General features: G+C 36.4%; 1 protein-coding gene across 3 annotated transcripts in view; it reads right to left on the minus strand.

Moving 5' to 3' along the window:
- Positions 1–20,704, minus strand: part of THSD7A (thrombospondin type 1 domain containing 7A) — a 465,278-nt gene that overhangs the window by 43,920 nt on the left and 400,654 nt on the right. For all 3 annotated transcript variants that reach the window (XM_004743431.3, XM_004743432.3, XM_004743430.3), the window contains 2 exons: positions 18,388–18,582; positions 16,694–16,957 (listed from right to left, as the gene is read on the minus strand). In XM_004743431.3, coding sequence (XP_004743488.1) covers positions 16,694–16,957; positions 18,388–18,582 — 459 coding nt within the window. The remainder of the gene's footprint in view (positions 1–16,693; positions 16,958–18,387; positions 18,583–20,704) is intronic.

Raw genomic sequence — 20,704 nt, forward strand, 5'->3', positions numbered from 1 at the left:
TACAATTCCTACACAGTAAAAGTCAGCTCATGTTTTGTTTTTTAATATATTCATTGAGTCATACAATCATCACCACTATCTAATTTTAGAATATTTTCATCACCACAAAAAGAAACCCTATGTCCATTAGCAGTCACCTCCCATTTCCCCCTCCCCCATCATCTGGCAAACACTCATCTACTTTCCGTCCTTAAGAATGCACCTATTCTGGACATTTCATAAAATGAAATTAAACATTATGTGGTCTTTTTTGATTGGCTTAATATAATGTTTTCAGGGTCCACCTATGTTATAACATGTGTTAGTATCTCATTCCTTTTTATGACTGAATAGTGTTCCATTTATAGATAGATCATATTTTGTTAATCCATGAATCAGCTGATGGATATTTTAGCTGTTTCCCTATTTTTATGAATAATGCTGTTGTGAACATTTACGTATCAGCTTCTGTGTGAACATGTTTTTAATTCTCACGTATGTATATCTAGGAGTGGAATTGCTGGGTCATATGGTAACTCTACATTTAAATTTTGAGGAATGCTAAACTGTTTTCCAAAGCACACCATTTTACAACACCACTAGTAAGGTATACTGTTCCAATTTTTACATTTGTCAAAACTTGTCTTTCTTATTTTAGTGTCCTTTGAAGAACAAAAGCTTTAACTGTCAATTGAGTCTAGTTTATCTATTTTTTCTTTGGTTGCTTGAGCTTTGACGTCACATCTAGAAAACTATTACCTAATCTGAGGTAATTAAGATATTCACTTATGTTTTTCTTCTAAGAGTTTTATAGTTCTAGCTCTCATATTTAGGTATATGATTCACTTAATTTTCGTATATGTTAAAAGGTGGTGGTGGGGTACAACTTCATTCTTTTGTATGTGTTTATCAAGTTATTCCAGGCCTATTTGTTGAAAAGACTATTTTTTTTTTCTACATTGAATTATTTTGTTGAAATCAGTTGACCATAAATGTTAAGGGTTTATGTCTGGATTCTAAATATCATTCTATTGATCTCTGTGCCTATACCACACCATCTTGATTACTGTAACTGTAGTAAGTTTCAAAGTCAGGATTTGTGAGTTCTCCTACTATGTTCTTATTTTTCAAGATAGTTTTGGCTTTTTTGGGTCCCTTACATTTCCATATGCATCTTGGAATCAGCTTGTCAATTTCTGCCCCAAAAGGCAGCTAAGATTAAGAGTTATTTGCTTTTTGGGGCGCCTGGGTGGCTCATTTGGCTGAGCCTCTGCCTTGGGCTCTGGTCATGATCCCAGGGTCCTGGGATGGAGCCCCACATCAGGCTCCCTGCTTGGCGGAGAGCCTGCTTCCCCCTCTCTCTCTGTCTGCTGCTCTGCCTACTTGTGCTCGTGCTCTCTCTCTCTCTGTGTCAACTAAATAAAAATCTTCAAAAAAATTGTTTTGTATTTCAAAGTAATAGTTTATGAAATAGAAACAAACTAGAAATGTCTAAAATTTCCAAATCAATGGCATTCTGTGACCAAATTGTTTAATGTTTGCAAAAGTATGATTTTTTAAAAAAAATCCCAATTATTTTCAAATGTTATCAATAGCTTTGGTAAAAGGACACTAGAATTTCAAAGGTAATAATTTAAGTTTTTATTTAAATTCCAGTTCATTAACATACAGTGTGATATTAATTCAAGTATACAATGTAGTGATTCAACACCTTTATACAACACCCAGTACATCATCAAGTGTACTCCTGGATCCCCATGGCCCATTTAACTAGTCTCCCCCATGCACGTCCCCTCTGGTAAATATAAGTTTGTTCTTTATAGTTGAGGGTCTCTTCCTTGGTTTGCATCTCTCTCTTCTTTTCCTTTGTTCATTAATTTCATTTCTTAAGTTTTACATATAACTGAAATCATATGTTGTTTGTCTTCACTGACTAATTTCATTTGGCATTTTACTCTCTAGGCTTCATCCAGGCTTTTACAAGATCTAATTTTTTTTTAATTTTTTTTTAATTGACTAATATTCCAGTGTGTGTGTGTGTGTGTGTGTGTGTAACACATTTTCTTTATCTATTCACCAGTTGATGAATACAGACACTTGGATGTTTTCAAAACTTGGCTATTGTAAATAATTCTGCTATAAACAATGGAGTGCATATATCTCTTTGAATTAGTATTTTTGTATTCTTTGGGTAAATACCTAGTGGTACAATTGTTGGATTGTAAGGTAGTTTTATTTTTAAGTTTTTGAGGAACCTCTACACTGTTTTTCAGAGTGGCTGCACCAATTTGCATCCCCACAAACAGGGCACAGGGGTCCTTTTTCTCTATATCCTTGCCAACACTTGTTGCTTGTGTTGTTGACTGTAGCCATTCTGACGGGTGTGAGATGAAATCTCGCTGTAGTTTTGATGTGTATTTCCCTAATCAGTGATATTGAGCATCTTTTCATGTGTCTGTTGGCCACCTATATGTATGTCTTCTTTTGAAAAATGTCTATTCATGGCTTCTGCCCACTTTTTGCAGGGAGAAAGGGCAGAGGGAGAGGAAGAGAGAATCCCAATCAGGCTCCATGCCCAGCATGGACCCCGATGTGGAGCTGGATCCCATAACAAATTAAGTTCCTGTCTGTGTTCTCCTCTAAGATTTGTATGGTTTTAGGTCTCACCTTAGGTCTTCAAACCATTTTGAACTTATTTTCGTGTATGGTATAAGAAAGTCCAGTTTCATTCTTTTGCATGTCGCTGTCCAGTTTTTCCAATACTGTTTGAAGAGGCTGTCTTTTTCCCATTGGATATTCTTTCTTGCTTTGTTGAAGATTAATTGACCATATACTTAGTTAATTTCTGAGTTTTCTATTCTGTTTCATTGATCTATGTGTCTGCTTTTGTGCCAGTACCATATTGTTTTGATCATGATAGCTTTGCAATATAATTTGAAGTTCAGAATTATAATGCTTCCAGTTTCACTTTTCTTTTTCAATTGTTTTGACCCTCAGGGTCTTTGTGGTGCCATCTAAATTATAGTATTATCTGTTCTACTTTTCACAGAATACTATCGGTATTTTGATAGGCATTGCATTAAGTGTGTAGACTGCTTTGGTTGGTATAGACATTTTAATAATATTTGTTCTTCCAATCCCTGAGCAGGGAATGTCTTCCCACTTGTTTGTATCATCTTCAGTTTCTCCCCCCCCCAGTGTTTTATAGTTTTCAGAGTACCTGTTGTTTGACTCTTTGGTCAGATTTATTCCTAAGTATCTTACGGTTTTTGGTGCAACTGTAAATTGGATCAGTTCCTTAATTTCTCTTCCTACTGCTTCATTATTGATGTATAGAAATGCAATAGATTTCTGTGCATTCATTTTGTATCCCACAACATTACTCAATTGGTGTATCAGTTCAAGCAATTTTTGATGAAGTTTTGGGTTTTCTATATAGAGTATAGTGACATCTGCAAACAGTGAAAGTTTGACTTGTTCCTTGCCAATGTGGATGCCTTTTAGTTCTTTGTGTTGTCTGATTGCTGAGGCTAGATCTTCCAGTACTGTGTTACATAACAAGTGGTGAGAGCAGACATCCCTGTCATTTCTGACCATAGAGGAAAATTCTCAGTTTTTCTCCATTGAGGATGATATTAAACTGTGGGTTTTTCACATATGACCTTTATTATGTTGTGCTATGTTCCCTCTATTCCTACTTTGTTGAGTTGGGTTTTTTTTTTTGATCATCAATTGGTGTTGTACTTGGTCAATGCTTTTTATGTATCTATTGAGAAGATCATATTACTCTCATCCTTTATTAATGCAGTGTATCACGTTCATTTGCAAATACTGAACCACCCTTGCATCTCAGGAATAAATCCCACTTGAGCATAGTGAATGATTTTTTTTTTTTGTCTGTATTGTTGAATTTTGTTTGTTAGTATTTTACTGAGAATTTTTGAATCTATATTCATCAGCAATCCTGGCCTATGGTTTTCTTTTTCAGAGGAGTCTTTATCTGGTTTGGGTATCAGGGCAACGCTGGCCTCATAGAATGAGTTTGGAAGTTTTCCTTCCTTCTCTATTTTTTGGAATAGTTTGAGAAGAATGGGGACTATCTCTTCTTTAAATTTTGGTAGAATTTGTGAAGCCAGCTGGGCCTGGGTTTTGTTTTTGGGGAGTTTTTAATTATTGATTTTTTTTTTTCTGGTTATTGATCTGTTCAAGTTTTCTATTTCTTCCCGTTTCACTTTTGGTAGTTTATGTGTTTCTAGGAATTTATCCATTTCTTCCAGGTTGTCCAATTTGTTGACTGATAGTTTTTCTTTTTTTTTTTTTTTTTTTTTTTTCTTTTTTTAAATTTTTTATTTTTTATAAACATATATTTTTATCCCCAGGGGTACAGGTCTGTGAATCACCAGGTTTACACACTTCACAGCACTCACCAAATCACATACCCTCCCCAATGTCCATAATCCCACCCCCTTCTCCCAACCCCCCTCCCCCCGGCAACCCTCAGTTTGTTTTGTGAGATTAAGAGTCACTTATGGTTTGTCTCCCTCCCAATCCCATCTTGTTTCATTTATTCTTCTACCCACTTAAGCCTCCATGTTGCATCACCACTTCCTCATATCAGGGAGATCATATGATAGTTGTCTTTCTCTGCTTGACTTATTTCGCTGAGCATGATACGCTCTAGTTCCATCCATGTTGTCGCAAATGGCAAGATTTCATTTCTTTTGATGGCTGCATAGTATTCCATTGTGTATATATACCACATCTTCTTGATCCATTCATCTGTTGATGGACATCTAGGTTCTTTCCATAGTTTGGCTATTGTGGACATTGCTGCTATAAACATTCGGGTGCATGTGTCCCTTTGGATCACTACATTTGTATCTTTAGGGTAAATACCCAATAGTGCAATTGCTGGGTCATAGGGCAGTTCTATTTTCAACATTTTGAGGAACCTCCATGCTGTTTTCCAGAGTGGCTGCACAAGCTTGCATTCCCACCAACAGTGGAGGAGGGTTCCCCTTTCTCCGCATCCTCGCCAGCATCTGTCATTTCCTGACTTGTTGATTTTAGCCATTCTGACTGGTGTGAGGTGATATCTCATTGTGGTTTTGATTTGTATTTCCCTGATGCCGAGTGATATGGAGCACTTTTTCATGTGTCTGTTGGCCATCTGGATGTCTTCTTTGCAGAAATGTCTGTTCATGTCTTCTGCCCATTTCTTGATTGGATTATTTGTTCTTTGGGTGTTGAGTTTGCTAAGTTCTTTATAGATTCTGGACACTAGTCCTACTATGATACTATATGTGGAAAACCCAAAAGACTCCACTCCAAAACTGCTAGAACTTATACAGGAATTCAGTAAAGTGTCAGGATATAAAATCAATGCACAGAAATCAGTTGCATTTCTCTACACCAACAGCAAGACAGAAGAAAGAGATATTAAGGAGTCAATCCCATTTACAATTGCATCCAAAACCATAAGATACCTAGGAATAAACCTAACCAAAGAGACACAGAATCTATACTCAGAAAACTATAAAGTACTCATGAAAGAAATTGAGGAAGACACAAAGAAATGGAAAAATGTTCCATGCTCCTGGATTGGAAGAATAAATATTGTGAAAATGTCTATGCTACCTAAAGCAATCTACACATTTAATGCAATTCCTATCAAAGTACCATCCATCTTTTTCAAAGAAATGGAACAAATAATTCTAAAATTTATATGGAACCAGAAAAGACCTCGAATAGCCAAAGGGATATTGAAAAAGAAAGCCAACGTTGGTGGCATCACAATTCCGGACTTCAAGCTCTATTACAAAGCTGTCATCATCAAGACAGCATGGTACTGGCACAAAAACAGACACATAGATCAATGGAACAGAATAGAGAGCCCAGAAATAGACCCTCAAATCTATGGTCAACTAATCTTCGACAAAGCAGGAAAGAATGTCCAATGGAAAAAAGACAGCCTTTTCAATAAATGGTGCTGGGAAAATTGGACAGCCACATGCAGAAAAATGAAATTGGACCATTTCCTTACACCACACACAAAAATAGACTCAAAATGGATGAAGGACCTCAATGTACGAAAGGAATCCATCAAAATCCTTGAGGAGAACACGGGCAGCAACCTCTTCGACCTCTGCCGCAGCAACATCTTCCTAGGAACAACGCAAAAGGCAAGGGAAGCAAGGGAAAAAATGAACTACTGGGATTTCATCAAGATCAAAAGCTTTTGCACAGCAAAGGAAACAGTTAACAAAATCAAAAGACAACTGACAGAATGGGAGAAGATATTTGCAAACGACATATTAGTTTTTCATAATATTCTCTTATAACTGTACTTCTGTGGTATTGGTTGTTAGTGTTAGTGTTATTCTCTTATAACTGTACTTCTGTGGTATTGGTTGTTAGTTGTTAGTGTTAGTTCTCTCTCATTTGTGATTTTATTTATTTGAGTCCTTTCTCTTTTCTTTTTGATGTGTCTGACTACAAGTGTATCTGTTTTTGTAATTTTTTCAAAGAACCAGCTCCTGGTTTCATTCATCTATTTTTTTAAAATTTCTATATCATTTATTTCTGCTCTAATCCTTATTATTTCCTTCTTTCTGCTGGCTTTAGGCTTTGTTCTTTTTCTCGCTCCTTTGAGTATAAGGTCAGGTTGTTGAGATTTTTCTTGTTTTTTAAGGTAGACCTGTATTGCTATATACCTCCTTATCAGGACCACTTTTGCTGCACCCCAAAGGTTTTGAACCACTGTGTTTTCATTTTCACTTGTTTCTATGTTTATTGTTTATTGTTTTTTGTTTTTAAATTTCTTCTTTGGTTTTCTGGTTGACCCATTCATTGTTTAGTAGCATGTTGTTTAACCTCCATGTATTTGTGTTCTTTCCAGATTTTCTCTTGAGGTTGATCTCTAGTTTCATAGCACTATAGTCAGAAACAGTGCATGGTATGATTTCAACCTTTTTGTATTTGTTGTGGCCTGCTTTGTGAATGAATATGTGAGCTATTCTGGAGAATGCTTCATGTGCACTTGAAAAGAATGTGTATTGTGCTGTTTTAGGATGGAATGTTCTGACTAAATCTGTTAAGTCCATCTGGTCCAGTGTGTCATTCAAAGTCGATGTTTTCTTGTTTATTTTCTGTTCCGATGATCTGTCCATTGATGTAAGTGGGTCTTAAAGTCCCCTATGGTTATTGTTTTATTATCAATAAGTTCTTTTGTGCTTGGGTGCCCCCATGTTGGGTGCATAAATATCTATAATTGTTAGATTTTCTTTTTGGATTGTCCCATTTATTATGATATAGTGCCTTCTTTATCTTTTGTTACAAAGGTAATAAATTATTGAAATATTTCTAGAAGAATTGCATTTTCCCACCTTCAAAATGACCACAAAAGTAAACTTTTAACCTTTTGTTATTTTGTACTCCTAGTTGAAAGTAGAATCACAGGATCATTCCCGTCACTACTTCACAAAGTAACAGATAAATGGATATTCTTTCTTTCCATTTTATCTGTTGGGAGATTATAGCATTAGGGAGAGTTGACATGTATGACTTCAGACTGATTCACATTATATTACTTAAGTAAGCAGATATAAAACTTTTATTTCTTATCTTCCAACAGCATATTCCAGAAAACATCTCTCAAATAAAATTCAACCTATTAAATTGTTAAAAGATATAAATTAGGCACTGACATAAAGACAAACTGCAAAAGAGTGTAATGCTCAGCATTCCATTTTTATTTTCCAATGTGTAACAACACTCAATAATTGTCTGTCATGTTTATCTAGCGCAATTAAAATCCTTAATGCTACTAGTAAATTGCTAGATAAGCATTCCCTTGCCTTCTCTGCTAAGATCATTTTTGAGGGCAATTAACACCAAACAATCACAGCGGATGGAAAGACAGAAACATTTCATGCGTTTTAAGGCTAAATAAACTGCTGGCATCTTGTAGCAATTTATGCCTTCTGAAGAATGCGGGAATAAAACAAATGACTTCACAATTAGCGTGTTAAAACTTTTAGCAGTTTAACACTGAATTTGACACGTGGAAAAATCAACCTCCTGACTTCTGATCATGTTTTATGTATCCCGTATCTATTCTGACCACTCTTCCAGGTTGAAATAAAAACAAAACACTAGCAGGCTTAAAGTGGCAACTGGAGGACATACTGCTTTTGAGAGACATCCAATCACCCCATTCATTTGAATTATGAATGCACAGATAAAGCAGCTTTCTACAATCTTCACAGTGACTATATTGTGTTGTTGAAAGGTGCACTGCTGATAAAGAATTCATTTTCAAAGCACATGGAAAATATTGGTTGATTCTGATTTACAGCTGTTTGAATAAGCAACTCTGTGGCACTCTTGTGTGAAACTTTTGGATTAATCTCAAAAGAAAACTCAAAAAATCTCTCCTACTTTAATATATATTCTATGTACATGACTGCAATCAGGAATGAGAAAAATTAGCTAGAACTTTATTACTGTCCTCATGGGTTTAAAAATGCTAAAAATATTGTTAAAAAATTCTCAAATAGAATATTCTTTTATAATTGCATATTGAGGACTGATAACTCAATTCAGGAAAACCAAATTCCTATTTATAGCCAAATTCTTATCATCGAATGTTCTATCCAAATTCATATATTCAATGTATGAAAAGTTATGATCAACCTTGGGCAATCATGTTTTTCATAGTGAAGTGTTCAGGAAAATGTAATTACAATGAAATGCTATTTTAATTTTATATTTATTGTTTTTATATACATATGAAAGCCTATCTCTTCATATCTGCTGGGTCCTTAAAGATTTTCTCAGGAATTTTCAGCATCAGTATTCATGGCTATGGGATTCTGTTGCTGTTATTATTCCAATGCTGGAAGTTACCCGATGAGGCACATTCAGATTCACTTAGGTACAGCTATGTACAAGTTTATTACCAAGGCCATTTCTTATTGCCAACTCTAAAACCTCCCGTTGTATAATAAGGGATTTGGCTGTTCTTTGTCTTGATTCCTGGGAGGTAGCATTGAAGTCCTAAAATTTCCTGACTCTTTCTTATTCATGGTGGCTTCTTGGACTACAGGTGAGTTTATGTTAAAAGAGATGCCTGAAGAGGTGGGGTGGGTCATACCACAAAGAAACAACAAGTTTAGAGGGTTTGGGTTTTAAGCCATATGATATCCACCCAATCTCTGTGTGCAGGTTGGGGGAAAGAGTGAGTTCAACTATGTGCCCAATGAATCAATTAATCATGTCTATGCAATGAGGCCCCAGTGAAAACTCTGCATAGCAAAGCTCAGGTGAGCTTTCTGGCAGATAATACACACTGATATGTAGAGAGGGCCATGCCTTCGCAGACCTTGCCCATTTGTCTCTTGTTTTGGTAGCTGTTTCTTCTTGTTCTTGTTCTTGTTGTTGTTCTGTTCTTTTCTTCCCTTTCTTTCTTTCTTTTTCTTTTTCTTTTTCTTTTTTTTTTTTTTAAGAGAGGGAGAGAGATGATCTTAAGCAGGTTCCATGCCCAGTGCAGAGCCCGATCAAGTGGGGCTTGATCTCACATCCCTGAGATTGTGACCTGAGCCAAAATCAAGAGTCAGGTACTTAACTGAGTCACTCAGGCCCCCCTGAGTACTTCTGATTTGTATTCTTTTGCTATAATAAGACTCTAATTATAAGTCCTTGGGGGTTATGGGAAATGACTCCCTGTGCAGCTGAAAATCCTTATACAACTTTGACTCCCCCAAAACCTAACTACTAATCATCTACTGTTGACCACAAGTCTTATGGAATACATAAGGAGCTGAATAACATGCATTTTGTATATTGTATATACTATATGCTGTTTTCTTAAAACAAAGTAAGCTGGATCAAAAGAAAACATTAAGAAAATCTTAAGGAAGAGAAAATACACTTACAGTCCTGTACTATACTTACAGAAACAAATCTGTGTTCAAGTGAACCCACACAGTTAAAGTCGTGTTGTTCAAGGGTCAACTGTATAGTGGTTTCCTAAGTTCTCTGAGGTGTTCCAGTAAACCTGAGGGGTGGCTGGAACCTCTAAATCTGTAGCCAGTATGTCAGTAGTAAGGGTGGCCTGGGGAGCCCTGAACCTGCCGCTGGTGTCTGAAGGGCCAAGCAGTCTGGTTGAAGACTAAGCCCTTAACTGGTGGCACTTGGCCTAACTCCAGGTAGTTAACGGCAGAGTTACACTTCACTTTCAGACATACCTTTTAATCTAAAAAGTAAATAAACTTATTTATATAAGACCCTGCATCTACAGTTCACTTATTCAACAAAAATAAAGCCTTGGAAATAATTACATACATTAAAGCATTTATGGACCTTCTCTCCATATTTAACATTTATAATTTTAACTAATACTGTATTAAAAACAAGACATTAGTACTAAAAAGCTCACTTTGGGAATAAGGCTTTGTCAGAAATGTAAACGTATTTGGTGGAATGTTGAGACCATAAAGTAATGGGAAATAAATTCTAAATAAATTTAGAATAAAATTTATTCTAAAACTTATTACAGTGACTTATTTTTAACTTGATCCAATGTAGGACATTTTTCTTTCAATCAGTGAAAACCATATATTGTCTTAGAAGTATTTCCAAAGGATGATCTTTAAACATTAGTTTGCTGGATTTTAATAAGCATTAAGTATAATTTTAACCAAAAAAAAAAAAAAAATTCTGTGGTCAAGTTAAAAAATCACTGCATTTAAATTAAGTAGGTCTCTTTACCCTGGGCTTTCCTTTTTTTTGCTAATATGAACTGGGAATCTCTAGAATGATTTGTTTGGTGCATTCCTATATTGACTTTATTCTATAGCATCTCCTGGACCAGTAAGAAACAGATCATTCAGATAGGTTGTAATTACAATGCATTAGACTTGGATTCATATGAGCCTGGTAGAGGGTATTAAGGAGGGCACATATTGTACGGAACACTGAGTGTTATATGTAAACAGTGAATCTTGAAACACTTAAATAAATAAATAAATAAATAGCCTTGGATTCATGTTTTAAGGTGTATAGAGTTTTAATATGTAAAAAGTAGGATTTTTCATGTCCATTTCCAGATATGGAAAAAAATGCAAAAGTGGATAAACAAATAAAAAACTTCTAACTCTCCCAAAATTAAGAAATTTTCTTTTTCTTAAATTATATTTACTTTAAAGTTCTAAGGCTCTAAAGGTCAAGCTAATGGCCAAGGGAGGGGGAAACTGTTATGTGAATAAATACCTTGAGGCTTTTTTTTTTTTTTAAATGGCCATTTAAAAAGACCCAAAGAGGAATCAAGTTTGTTTTTATGCAAGTTAACTAAAATTTCCTATAAGAGATATAGTGAATTTTAATGCAGCTATGAAGAAATGGAATAAACATGGAAAGTAAATAGAAGTAAAGATTTTTCTTGGGCGCCTGGGTGGCTCAGTGGGTTAAGCCGCTGCCTTCGGCTCAGGTCATGATCTCAGGGTCCTGGGATCGAGTCCTGCATCGGGCTCTCTGCTCAGCAGGGAGCCTGCTTCCTCCTCTCTCTCTGCCTGCCTCTCTGTCTACTGTGATCTCTCTCTGTCAAATAAATAAATAAAATCTTAAAAAAAAAAAAAAGAAGTAAAGATTTTTCTTCAACATTTAAATTTAAAATGCCCATAAATTTGTTCGTGTGCTCTTGGGTTGCTTTTTGAGCCCACAGATAGGGTTTATGTCTAACATATAATACCTTCTTCATGTACGCATAAAAAATTCCTTATGCATAAGCCTTGTTCACTACATAACTCTTTTGATGATGTTTTGAAGAAGAAAAAGACCTACATTGAAGGAATGAGACCAGACTATTGGGTTATGGAACTTAAATACTATTTTAGATTTGCAGGGTTTTACTATTATAATAAGAACCTATATGTAGATTCACACAGGTCATTTAGTATCTTTATGAATTATGAACCTTGTGACAATGTAAAGAATGAACAATTCTATGGTTAAATCAACGAAATTGCCACAGATATCGGCAAGATTACCACTCTGTAATCATTTCGCTGAAAATTAGTGTTATAACTTCTCTAAAGAATTAGGGGGGATGAGGGGCCACAGGCCTAAAGAAAGGATGTGAAAAAAAATACAATGGCAGATGTTGTTGATTAAGGCGAAGATCAAAATTCTTTTTTTTAATTGTTACAGATAATGAACTATTTTTAGCAGTTAAATTTACTTTAAGCCACAGAGCACTTTCTTTCTAAAAAGCTGAAAAGAAAGTCCAGTACATTTATGGGATTTATTGGAAGCTATGTTTGACAGCCTGGCTTGAGGGGCTCCGTGGAGCCCAGTCTGAAAACCATGTTATTAAGTAATAGATGAGTTGAGGTCTCCAGGACATGGAGCACATAGAATTAAATAATAACGCCAGATGTTTTTCTGTCACACACAACAGGAATGGTAGCTGCAGGAAATTTTCCAATGAAAGTTTCTCCCTCATCACCTCTATAGTCCTTCAGGGAGCCTGTTGGAGAATAATGCTGGTCTCCATACCTTATTTAAATTTGACCCTAGGCTACTGCTTTCCTTTTGTACTCAGTATCCACAGTGGCCCCTTCCTTCTTTCCCTGGCTCTTTAAACTTGCAACGATTACCTCAGGAAAAGTGTGTCCCTCAAACCCTGCCTCTCTTTTACACTTAAAAAGAAAAAGATCTCAGTTGTGAATGACAACTGCAAAAGTCATACTAGCTGTACCTGTGTTGTCAAATGCAAGATTTAAATTCTGAAATGAATTAGACATTAAACAAATACGACCAACTAAAAAAAGGTTTTCACAGAACTTAGCACTCCCTTTCAGCTTGTTTACAAGACTCTATTTATTGCCTTTTCTGCCTGGTTTAATTAAACATGCTCTTCCTCAAATACCACCAACCATGATGATAAGGAAAAGTTTCTCATTCAATTTTGTTTCTAATTAACCTCTAATATTAAACTTATATAACCTTCTATAGAATCCGATTACAAAAGTAATACATTCTAGTTATACTATGGTTGAGTGGTTATGTAGGTTATCCTCAGAATCTACTGTCCCCATATTCATACTAATTTTTATCAGATGTACCCTGAATTCCACACAATATCTTAAAAGTACATGCTCTTGAACTAAAATCTATTTATAAGTTGAGTACTGATAATCATTAAATTGCCAGTATCCTTTATACAGAGCCCTGTAGACTCGTTCAGTTTGAGAATCATACCTAAATAGACATTCACCTTATGAAGACCCACCCTTGTAAATTAAAAAAAAATTCCTAATATTCTTTTCTTAATAAGTGGTAATCAAGTGAACAAGTAAACTATGACATGGGAGTATTGATTATTTTGCCTAAGTTAGCATATTGTGCTTCTGTAGGGGGTGATCTCCACACGCCTTTCCTACAAAGATTTAAGTTCACATTCCTACCAAAACCTGTGAGGATATGCGTAATCCAGAAAAGTAATCCTTAAATTTTAAATGTGTGGGGTACCTGGCTGGTTCAGTTCTTAGAGCATGTAAGTCTTAATCTCAGTGTTGTGAGCTCAAGACCCATGATGGGCATGCAGCTTACTTGTAAATGAATGAATGAATGAATGAATAAATGCAAATTTTTAAAAACATGCAATAAAGCTTCCTGGGGATCTTGTCAAAATGCAGATTCTGACTCAGAAGGGGTCTGTAATGTGGGTTGAATTTTCACATTTCCAAGGTTTCTCTGTGAGGTTGATGCTGCTGATCTGTAGACCACTTGTGTCTTTACTTGTACAGGGAACTTTTGGTCCACAGAGCCTAAAGTATTTGCTAGCTAGAGATTTAGGAAAACATCTGGTGATAAGATGGCCACCAAATTTGACCTTTTATCAGCTTTTCCTCTCATTTTAATTCCAGAAAACATGCCCAGAGGTGGAGACTTACTATACAAATGAAACCTCTGATGTATGAAGAACCATGTTCTGTCAACTGCACCATGTGCCCACTTGCCTGGGAGCCCCAGCCCCTCTGTGCTTAAGTATGACCCCTTTAAAACATTCCCTGGCTGTCGTTCTGAGAGCCAGTCTGACACTTTCGTTAAGATGGTGTCTCCCTTTGCCTGCAGGTGCTGCCCCAATAAAGCCTTGCCTGTGCCTTCAAATTTGGGGTCCAGCCTTGTTTCTCCTGTCTCTGGGTCTGAGAACCTGAGCCCAGTAACAGGTATATCATCTTTAACTTTACCACTACAAAGAATTCCAGACATAACTGTGCCTTAAGGAGAGGATATTAAAATAATGGTGACAACATGAGAAATGGCCTAAAATAATATAATTAAACTGGTGAAAGTCCAACTATTTTATCAGTAGAATAACTGATAATATGATCCAAAGATGGACAGCACAGATAAAATAGAAACGCCCTAAGGCCACTATCGAACAGGGAAGAGTTGCGTCTTTGCACTGCATACACGTGGATCAATTCTATGTTTAATCTGAAAGCAGAAAGAGACTTGTTCGTGAAAGCCTCTTTTTCCACCATCCATGTGGAAAACCAGTTTGGCTGAAAGAAGGCAGTGGTCACTGAGATTGTAATGTAGAGTGTGCCTTGCATAGAACACCGAAGTTAGAGTCTCCCACCAACACCATCAGAAGTGATAGAACATATATAAGCAAACAAGCAATTTCCAAAGAAATCAGGCCACAGAGATTCAATTTCCTTGGATGTCACTTTGAGTAAATGTATTGGTAAATACTAAAATATACCACTGGACATCTACCATAGATTAGATTTAATGAGAAAGAATTGATGCTGGACAGACACAAGGAACGAAGTAGAGTCACTTACTTAGTTAAGGGTCTTAGATCCTTCCACAAGCTCCACAAAGCTCAGTGCTGTCGGGAATCTATCTTTTCTGCTTTTGTTCTAGAGTACAGTACTGTCTTCTTCATGCTTTGAGTCAACAATCCTACAGTATTAAGTTTACTGCCTTTGTTCAATTTCTATTATTTTTGTACTTTGACTTGTTAAGTGATTAAACATCTTTATGAGATTCATGGGATATTTTTAAGGTTTTTTTTTTTCCCCCTAAAAATACAATTGACTGTTAAGTGGCTTACTGACACTCTCCTGCATCTAATTAACAGATCAGGATAAAAGTGAGAATATACAAAAGTCATTCTGAAAACTCAAAGGTTATGTTACAAATGATTATCTTGGTGATTCACTAGGCATAACAATTTAAAATGTGAGCAAACCCTTACAAGCTATATTCTAGGAGAAACATATTTTTAAAAGTGATCTTCAATTTTACATTTTAATGACTAATTATGATCTTCTACATTATCATATATCTCAGAATGGCAAGTGCATTTACATTTTTCCTGGTCTCTAATCTATAGCACAGATATTATTGATACAGAAAATAAAATATCAGTTATTCTTGCACCTGTTTCTCAAAGCACACCTATTATAAATATCAAATTCTTTTTTCTTTTGTAGTTATTGTTCTAAATGCATTGACTATCTTTAAGTTAGGAATGTAGTAAACTAAATATATTAATCTGAAAATACTTATATCTAGAGCTTCAATATAATGGAGTCTCTGGGGCTATTTTTACTAGACTTTGATAAAAAAGGAATTATGAGATAAGGTGAAAAAAGGGAAATGAATTTTGGAAATTTCTTTGTGGGGGGAGGTTTAAGAGATTCCAATAAATGTGTCACTGATGATACTTCGATGGTTTATAAATAGAGATGGTCCTATTAGTTCCTGTTGTTTTCTGAACCATATACTGAAACTGGAGGAGCACTGTTCCAATAGCAGAAGCTATTCCAGCAAGGTTCGAAGGTAACTGCTATGTCCCTCCCTCCTGGCAACGTAGCTCATCTTTCTGAGGTCACCTCCACGAGAAAGGTAGGAGGACCACTGCCCAGTGTTTGCAAATATATGGCATCTATATGATTCAGGCTGACCCACTGTAACCTAATCTCAGTCCAGTACAAAAAGACAGATGTATTAAAATAAAAGAATAATGGAAAATATTGCTTAAGGACTACCATATTAAGATTTAGAACCAAAGAGTTTACAACATACTCTGATCAAAGATGGCCACTCTTCACAAACATCTGGCAATTTAATTATTATTACTGTGTTTGGTTTAGAAAACTAAAGAGGGCACAGTTAACTAAGAGTATGTACATTTTTTTTTTCTCCCCGCCACCATTTTTTTTGCTAATCTTAACACAATGAGGAATAAACAAGAGATATTTGACTTCACACCAGTTATGACTTTCAGTCTTTCTTCTCTGCCACTTAGCGACATTTCAGGCATATTTCAAATCTTTCCAGTTTGGTTATTAGAAGACTGTCTAGTTATTTGCAGATTAAATTCAAATCTCCTCCCCTCTGCCCTCTCTTGTGGCCTTGTTGGGCCTATTTGTTGGGCCTATATCTTCATCTGTACCAAAGGAAGTTTCTTGCACCATTTTTGTCTGCCCATAAGGCTTTCTTGCCACCAATTCTGGGATTTAGTTGCCAACTTCTGGACAAGACAAATGTCCCTGTGTGTCCTATCTGGTGCCCCCCAAATGCTCCATTATGGCATTATCTGTAAACCTTCACTTCCCTCCGTTCTGACCCATGTTCATTTAAACTCCACCCCCAGAGAAAGCAAACATGTAACAGTGAACAAAAATTGGATTACCATGGCTGTTACATCTGGACGTTTCCACGAGCTGGCCATTCTGGTCGTAGCATGCCATTGCTTGGTAACGATATCCTTGACCACATTCCTTGGTATCTCCTTGTGTTTTCACTCCCAGCAACAATTCCGCTTTCCCCTCTGGTAAAATGCAGTCTGACCAGTTCCCCACAGGCTGTGCATTATACTTGTCACAAGGACAGTACTGAGTCTCAATCAGGGGGTACAACTGAGAATTTTTACATTTTTCCTTCTTTTTACTTTTTCCTGTGGAGAAATTTAAATTGGAAAATATTGTTACTCATTTCAAGCATCCCTAATTTTCTTCCTTTCCTAACTTCCTTCCTCCATTTTTAACCATATTCAACATTAGCTTACAAATAAATGCTATTTTCTCACTCCACAGTGCTTTCTCTGGAGGCTCTTATTAATACTAGGTGCCTTGCAACAGTGAAATTTTTCTTATTTTCTCATTTTAAAATCACCATTTTGCAAAAGGTGTTCACTGTTGTGCTGCATTTTATACTCCTTGAATGATTAAAATCCTTTCAAATGATCATGGGCTTTCACTGATTAGGGGAGTTTAAGGTAATTGCATAAATCTCTCCTTTATAACATGTGCAAAAATATAAAAGAGAGAGAGTCAGTCACTGTACTGGACTGTACAGCTTTCTGTTTATTCCAAATAGATGGCATGGTTATATAGGATTATATTTCAGAAAATGAGATTTTTATATTTACTTTTCTGATTATGAGTTTGCATCTTTCATTATTTCTGAAGAGTCATCATTTTGACATACTTGGTGATTAGTGTAGTAAATAATATCCACAGTGAAGATATTGAGTGTCAGAAGAAAGTGCTAGGAATGGTCTGTATGCAAATCTAAATAAATTCCCTTTTAAAATAAAAAACGAACAGTAATATGTGCTTGAAAATTAATGTATCATTATTTTAATTTAATCACATTTCTATTATGTTATGTTAAATATATATCATACTATTAGTTATATCACACACAATTAATTGCATATATTTATTTCTAACTTTCAGAATGTGCCTTATTTGGCCTTCAACAGACTTCTTTATGACGGGTGGTTCATTGTATAACTTTTAAATTCTGTATAGTCTACTGGCTATTTTTTTTTCTTTTAGCTTTCTTTTTGCCACTGATAATATTTTTGAATGCACCAGGTTTAGCTCAGTATGATAGCTCCTGTTCTTGCTCATTATATCGCCACTTTTTGTCATTGTGACTGCCTTTTAAAATGCATTTTTCAGATACAAAATTAGTGTCATATTCCTCTTCTAGGCTATGAAAAATAATCCGAGGCTGTGACAGTGAGAATGGGTTAAGAAAATGAAGTGGCAACATTTCCTTTTGTTCTCTAAACACCTCACAGTCTGTCGGCAATCTGCCAGAAGTGTATGCTTAAACCAAAAAAATAATCTACCTATTGTATGGGGAGCGAGCTCAATTTTCAGGGTTACTTTTCCTTTCTACTAAAAGTATATAGCACGTCTGTCACTGTCAACTTACATGAAAATACACATGCGAATCCCCTGGCGTAGTATCAGTACACCAGCAATAAGGCATATCTATATATTTTCCAAATACGTTGTCAGAACTCTGTTGGTCTAACTTTTAACATGTTTTCTAAGTTGACAGTATTGGCTTTCACATCGCAATTATTCTTACCAACAATAGTGCGCTTTCTGGTCCTAACTGCACCACAGTCTCCGTTGCAAGAAGAAAACTTGGACCAGCTGGTAAACTGACAGTCATCTTGGCAGGGGATCTGGCAGGGCTGGGTGAGGGCTGGCACGGGGCCTGCGTACCAAAGGCACTCGTGGATGCCAGCCTGTCCTCCATCTTGCTTTCGACAAGTAATAGCTAAAGGAAAAGCATATAGAGCTGTTTAAAACAAATTTGAATGTCTATAATTATTCCACAATTTCGGAATTCACCAACATTTTCTTACGCAATCAGAGGAATCCTCTTTTAATTCTTTATTTGCAGCGGAAATCTGGGAGGAATGTTTCTAATAATCATAGTAGTCATTAAATTGATCCTGTAGTTTTTTGGTTTTTTTTTTAAGATTTTATTTATTTTTTGTCAGAGAGAGCGAGAGAACGCACACATGCAGGGGGAGAAACAGGCAGAGAAGGCAGAGGGAGAGGCAGGCTCCCAGCCGAGCAAGGAGCCCCATGTGGGACTCGATCCCAGGATCGTGGGATCATGACCTGAGCTGAAGGCAGTGGATTAATCAACTGAGCCACCCAGGTGTCCTGATCCCATGGGTTTTTTAAAATAATGGATAACCCTCAGCGATTTTTGTGACACAGAAAAGCACACACACACACACGCACGCACACACACACACACACACACACACAGGCACAGGCACAGCATTTAGCCATTTTTATTACATGCTATTAAGGATTTCAAGTCCTTATTTAGAAATTAATTATTTAAGAGACAACACATGGGTTCTGAGAATAGTTTATGCTGAACAAAGACTATTCATAGAGGTTCTGGGAGACACCACATTCCTCTAATAATATTTATATATCATTGGCTGCTCTAGGATTTCTATACAGAGGGGTCTTATTAGCAACAAACTGGAAGGTTTGGGTGAGGAGGGGATGCTTATGGAATCCATCTTGTAGCTACATTTGTATGGAAAATATGTTATTTTACATTGGAAGCTTGTTGGGATGGCTGTGGAGTGGTTAATGGGGAGGAGGGCCTGTGTCCAAGTTCCCCATTCAGCTCTGTCTACAAGTTCTTCACAAGCACAAATATCAACCATGAATTTAAAAATAAAAACAAAAATTTTAGCAATCTTTATTGTATCATAACCGACATTTCCCCAATTATATATAAGCCCTAAAAAATGGTCAATTATATATATATATATATATATATATATATATATATATACACACACATATATATATGAGTTCCCCCAAGATATTGTTCTACTGGATTTTTTAAAATCATGTCATATTTTTATTGCTTATTGAATGCAGTCATAAAATTGCTTTAAGGTATCATGTCTCAAAGAAAAAGAGCAAGTGATGTTTTAAAGTCCCCTTTCCCTGCAATTTTCTCCTATGGTTTTAAAAATAACTTATTCATTTCTTGAGGAAGAAGATGAAACATTTAGACCTTGGTCCTAAAAGTGTCTTCCTTGAACTAGCTTACACGGCCCCAGGCACACTGATTTACGTGGCCCGTCAGGTTTATGGCTTAGGCTGGAACTTGATCGCTTTCCTGCTCAAGATTCTATTCATCATGAAACTAAGTGAAGGAGCCTGACATTGTAATCCTAAGTTATAGTTAGGGAACCCGGGAGCCCGGGTTAGACAACACTCTCCAGATCTGTATAGTGTAACTTAACACCCAGCAGCAGGGCTGTGTGACGGAGTGTCTAAGAGGATGTAACAGTTTTCGCAAGGGAAGACTTTCTCTGTGTAGGTGAATACAGCTCGTCACAGCTGGTGCAAGAAAAGTTACCTAATTGTGCAAAGGTAGGTCAGTATTCATTTAGTTTTGAGCTGAAGATACTTTTCATTTAAGGTGCACCACACTGAAAGGGACAATTTGTATTAAGAGGAGACAGGGCTCCCTGAATTTTAAATATATAAAAACCCGGTAGAGTGAACAGTGGTGGTGGTTATGGAAGTTTCGTGACAGGAGACAGCAACAAGTGCCCTGAAGAGATATTCACCACCCAGGAGAGCCGCTGTCTGCGGCACTGTGTTTATCCTCCTGGTCTACTCGCAGTTCTCATAGCAGGCTGCGGACTACCATCACCTGGAGAGTTTCTGAGAGATGTCCGTCCCCTTGCCCAACTCAAACATTCTGATTTATGGGTTGAGGACAGGGTCCTGGGCATCAGCATCTTTTTAAAACCCCTTCATGATTCAAATGCACAGCAGTGGATTCAGACCACTGCTCTGGCCAGTGATATTTTTTCACTCGCAACAGAAACACCTAGAATATTGTGAAA

This window comes from Mustela putorius, unplaced genomic scaffold (genome assembly GCF_011764305.1).
Source record: "Mustela putorius furo isolate JIRA1106 unplaced genomic scaffold, ASM1176430v1.1 tig00003845_pilon_pilon_pilon, whole genome shotgun sequence".
NCBI classification, from domain to species: Eukaryota; Metazoa; Chordata; class Mammalia; order Carnivora; family Mustelidae; genus Mustela; species Mustela putorius.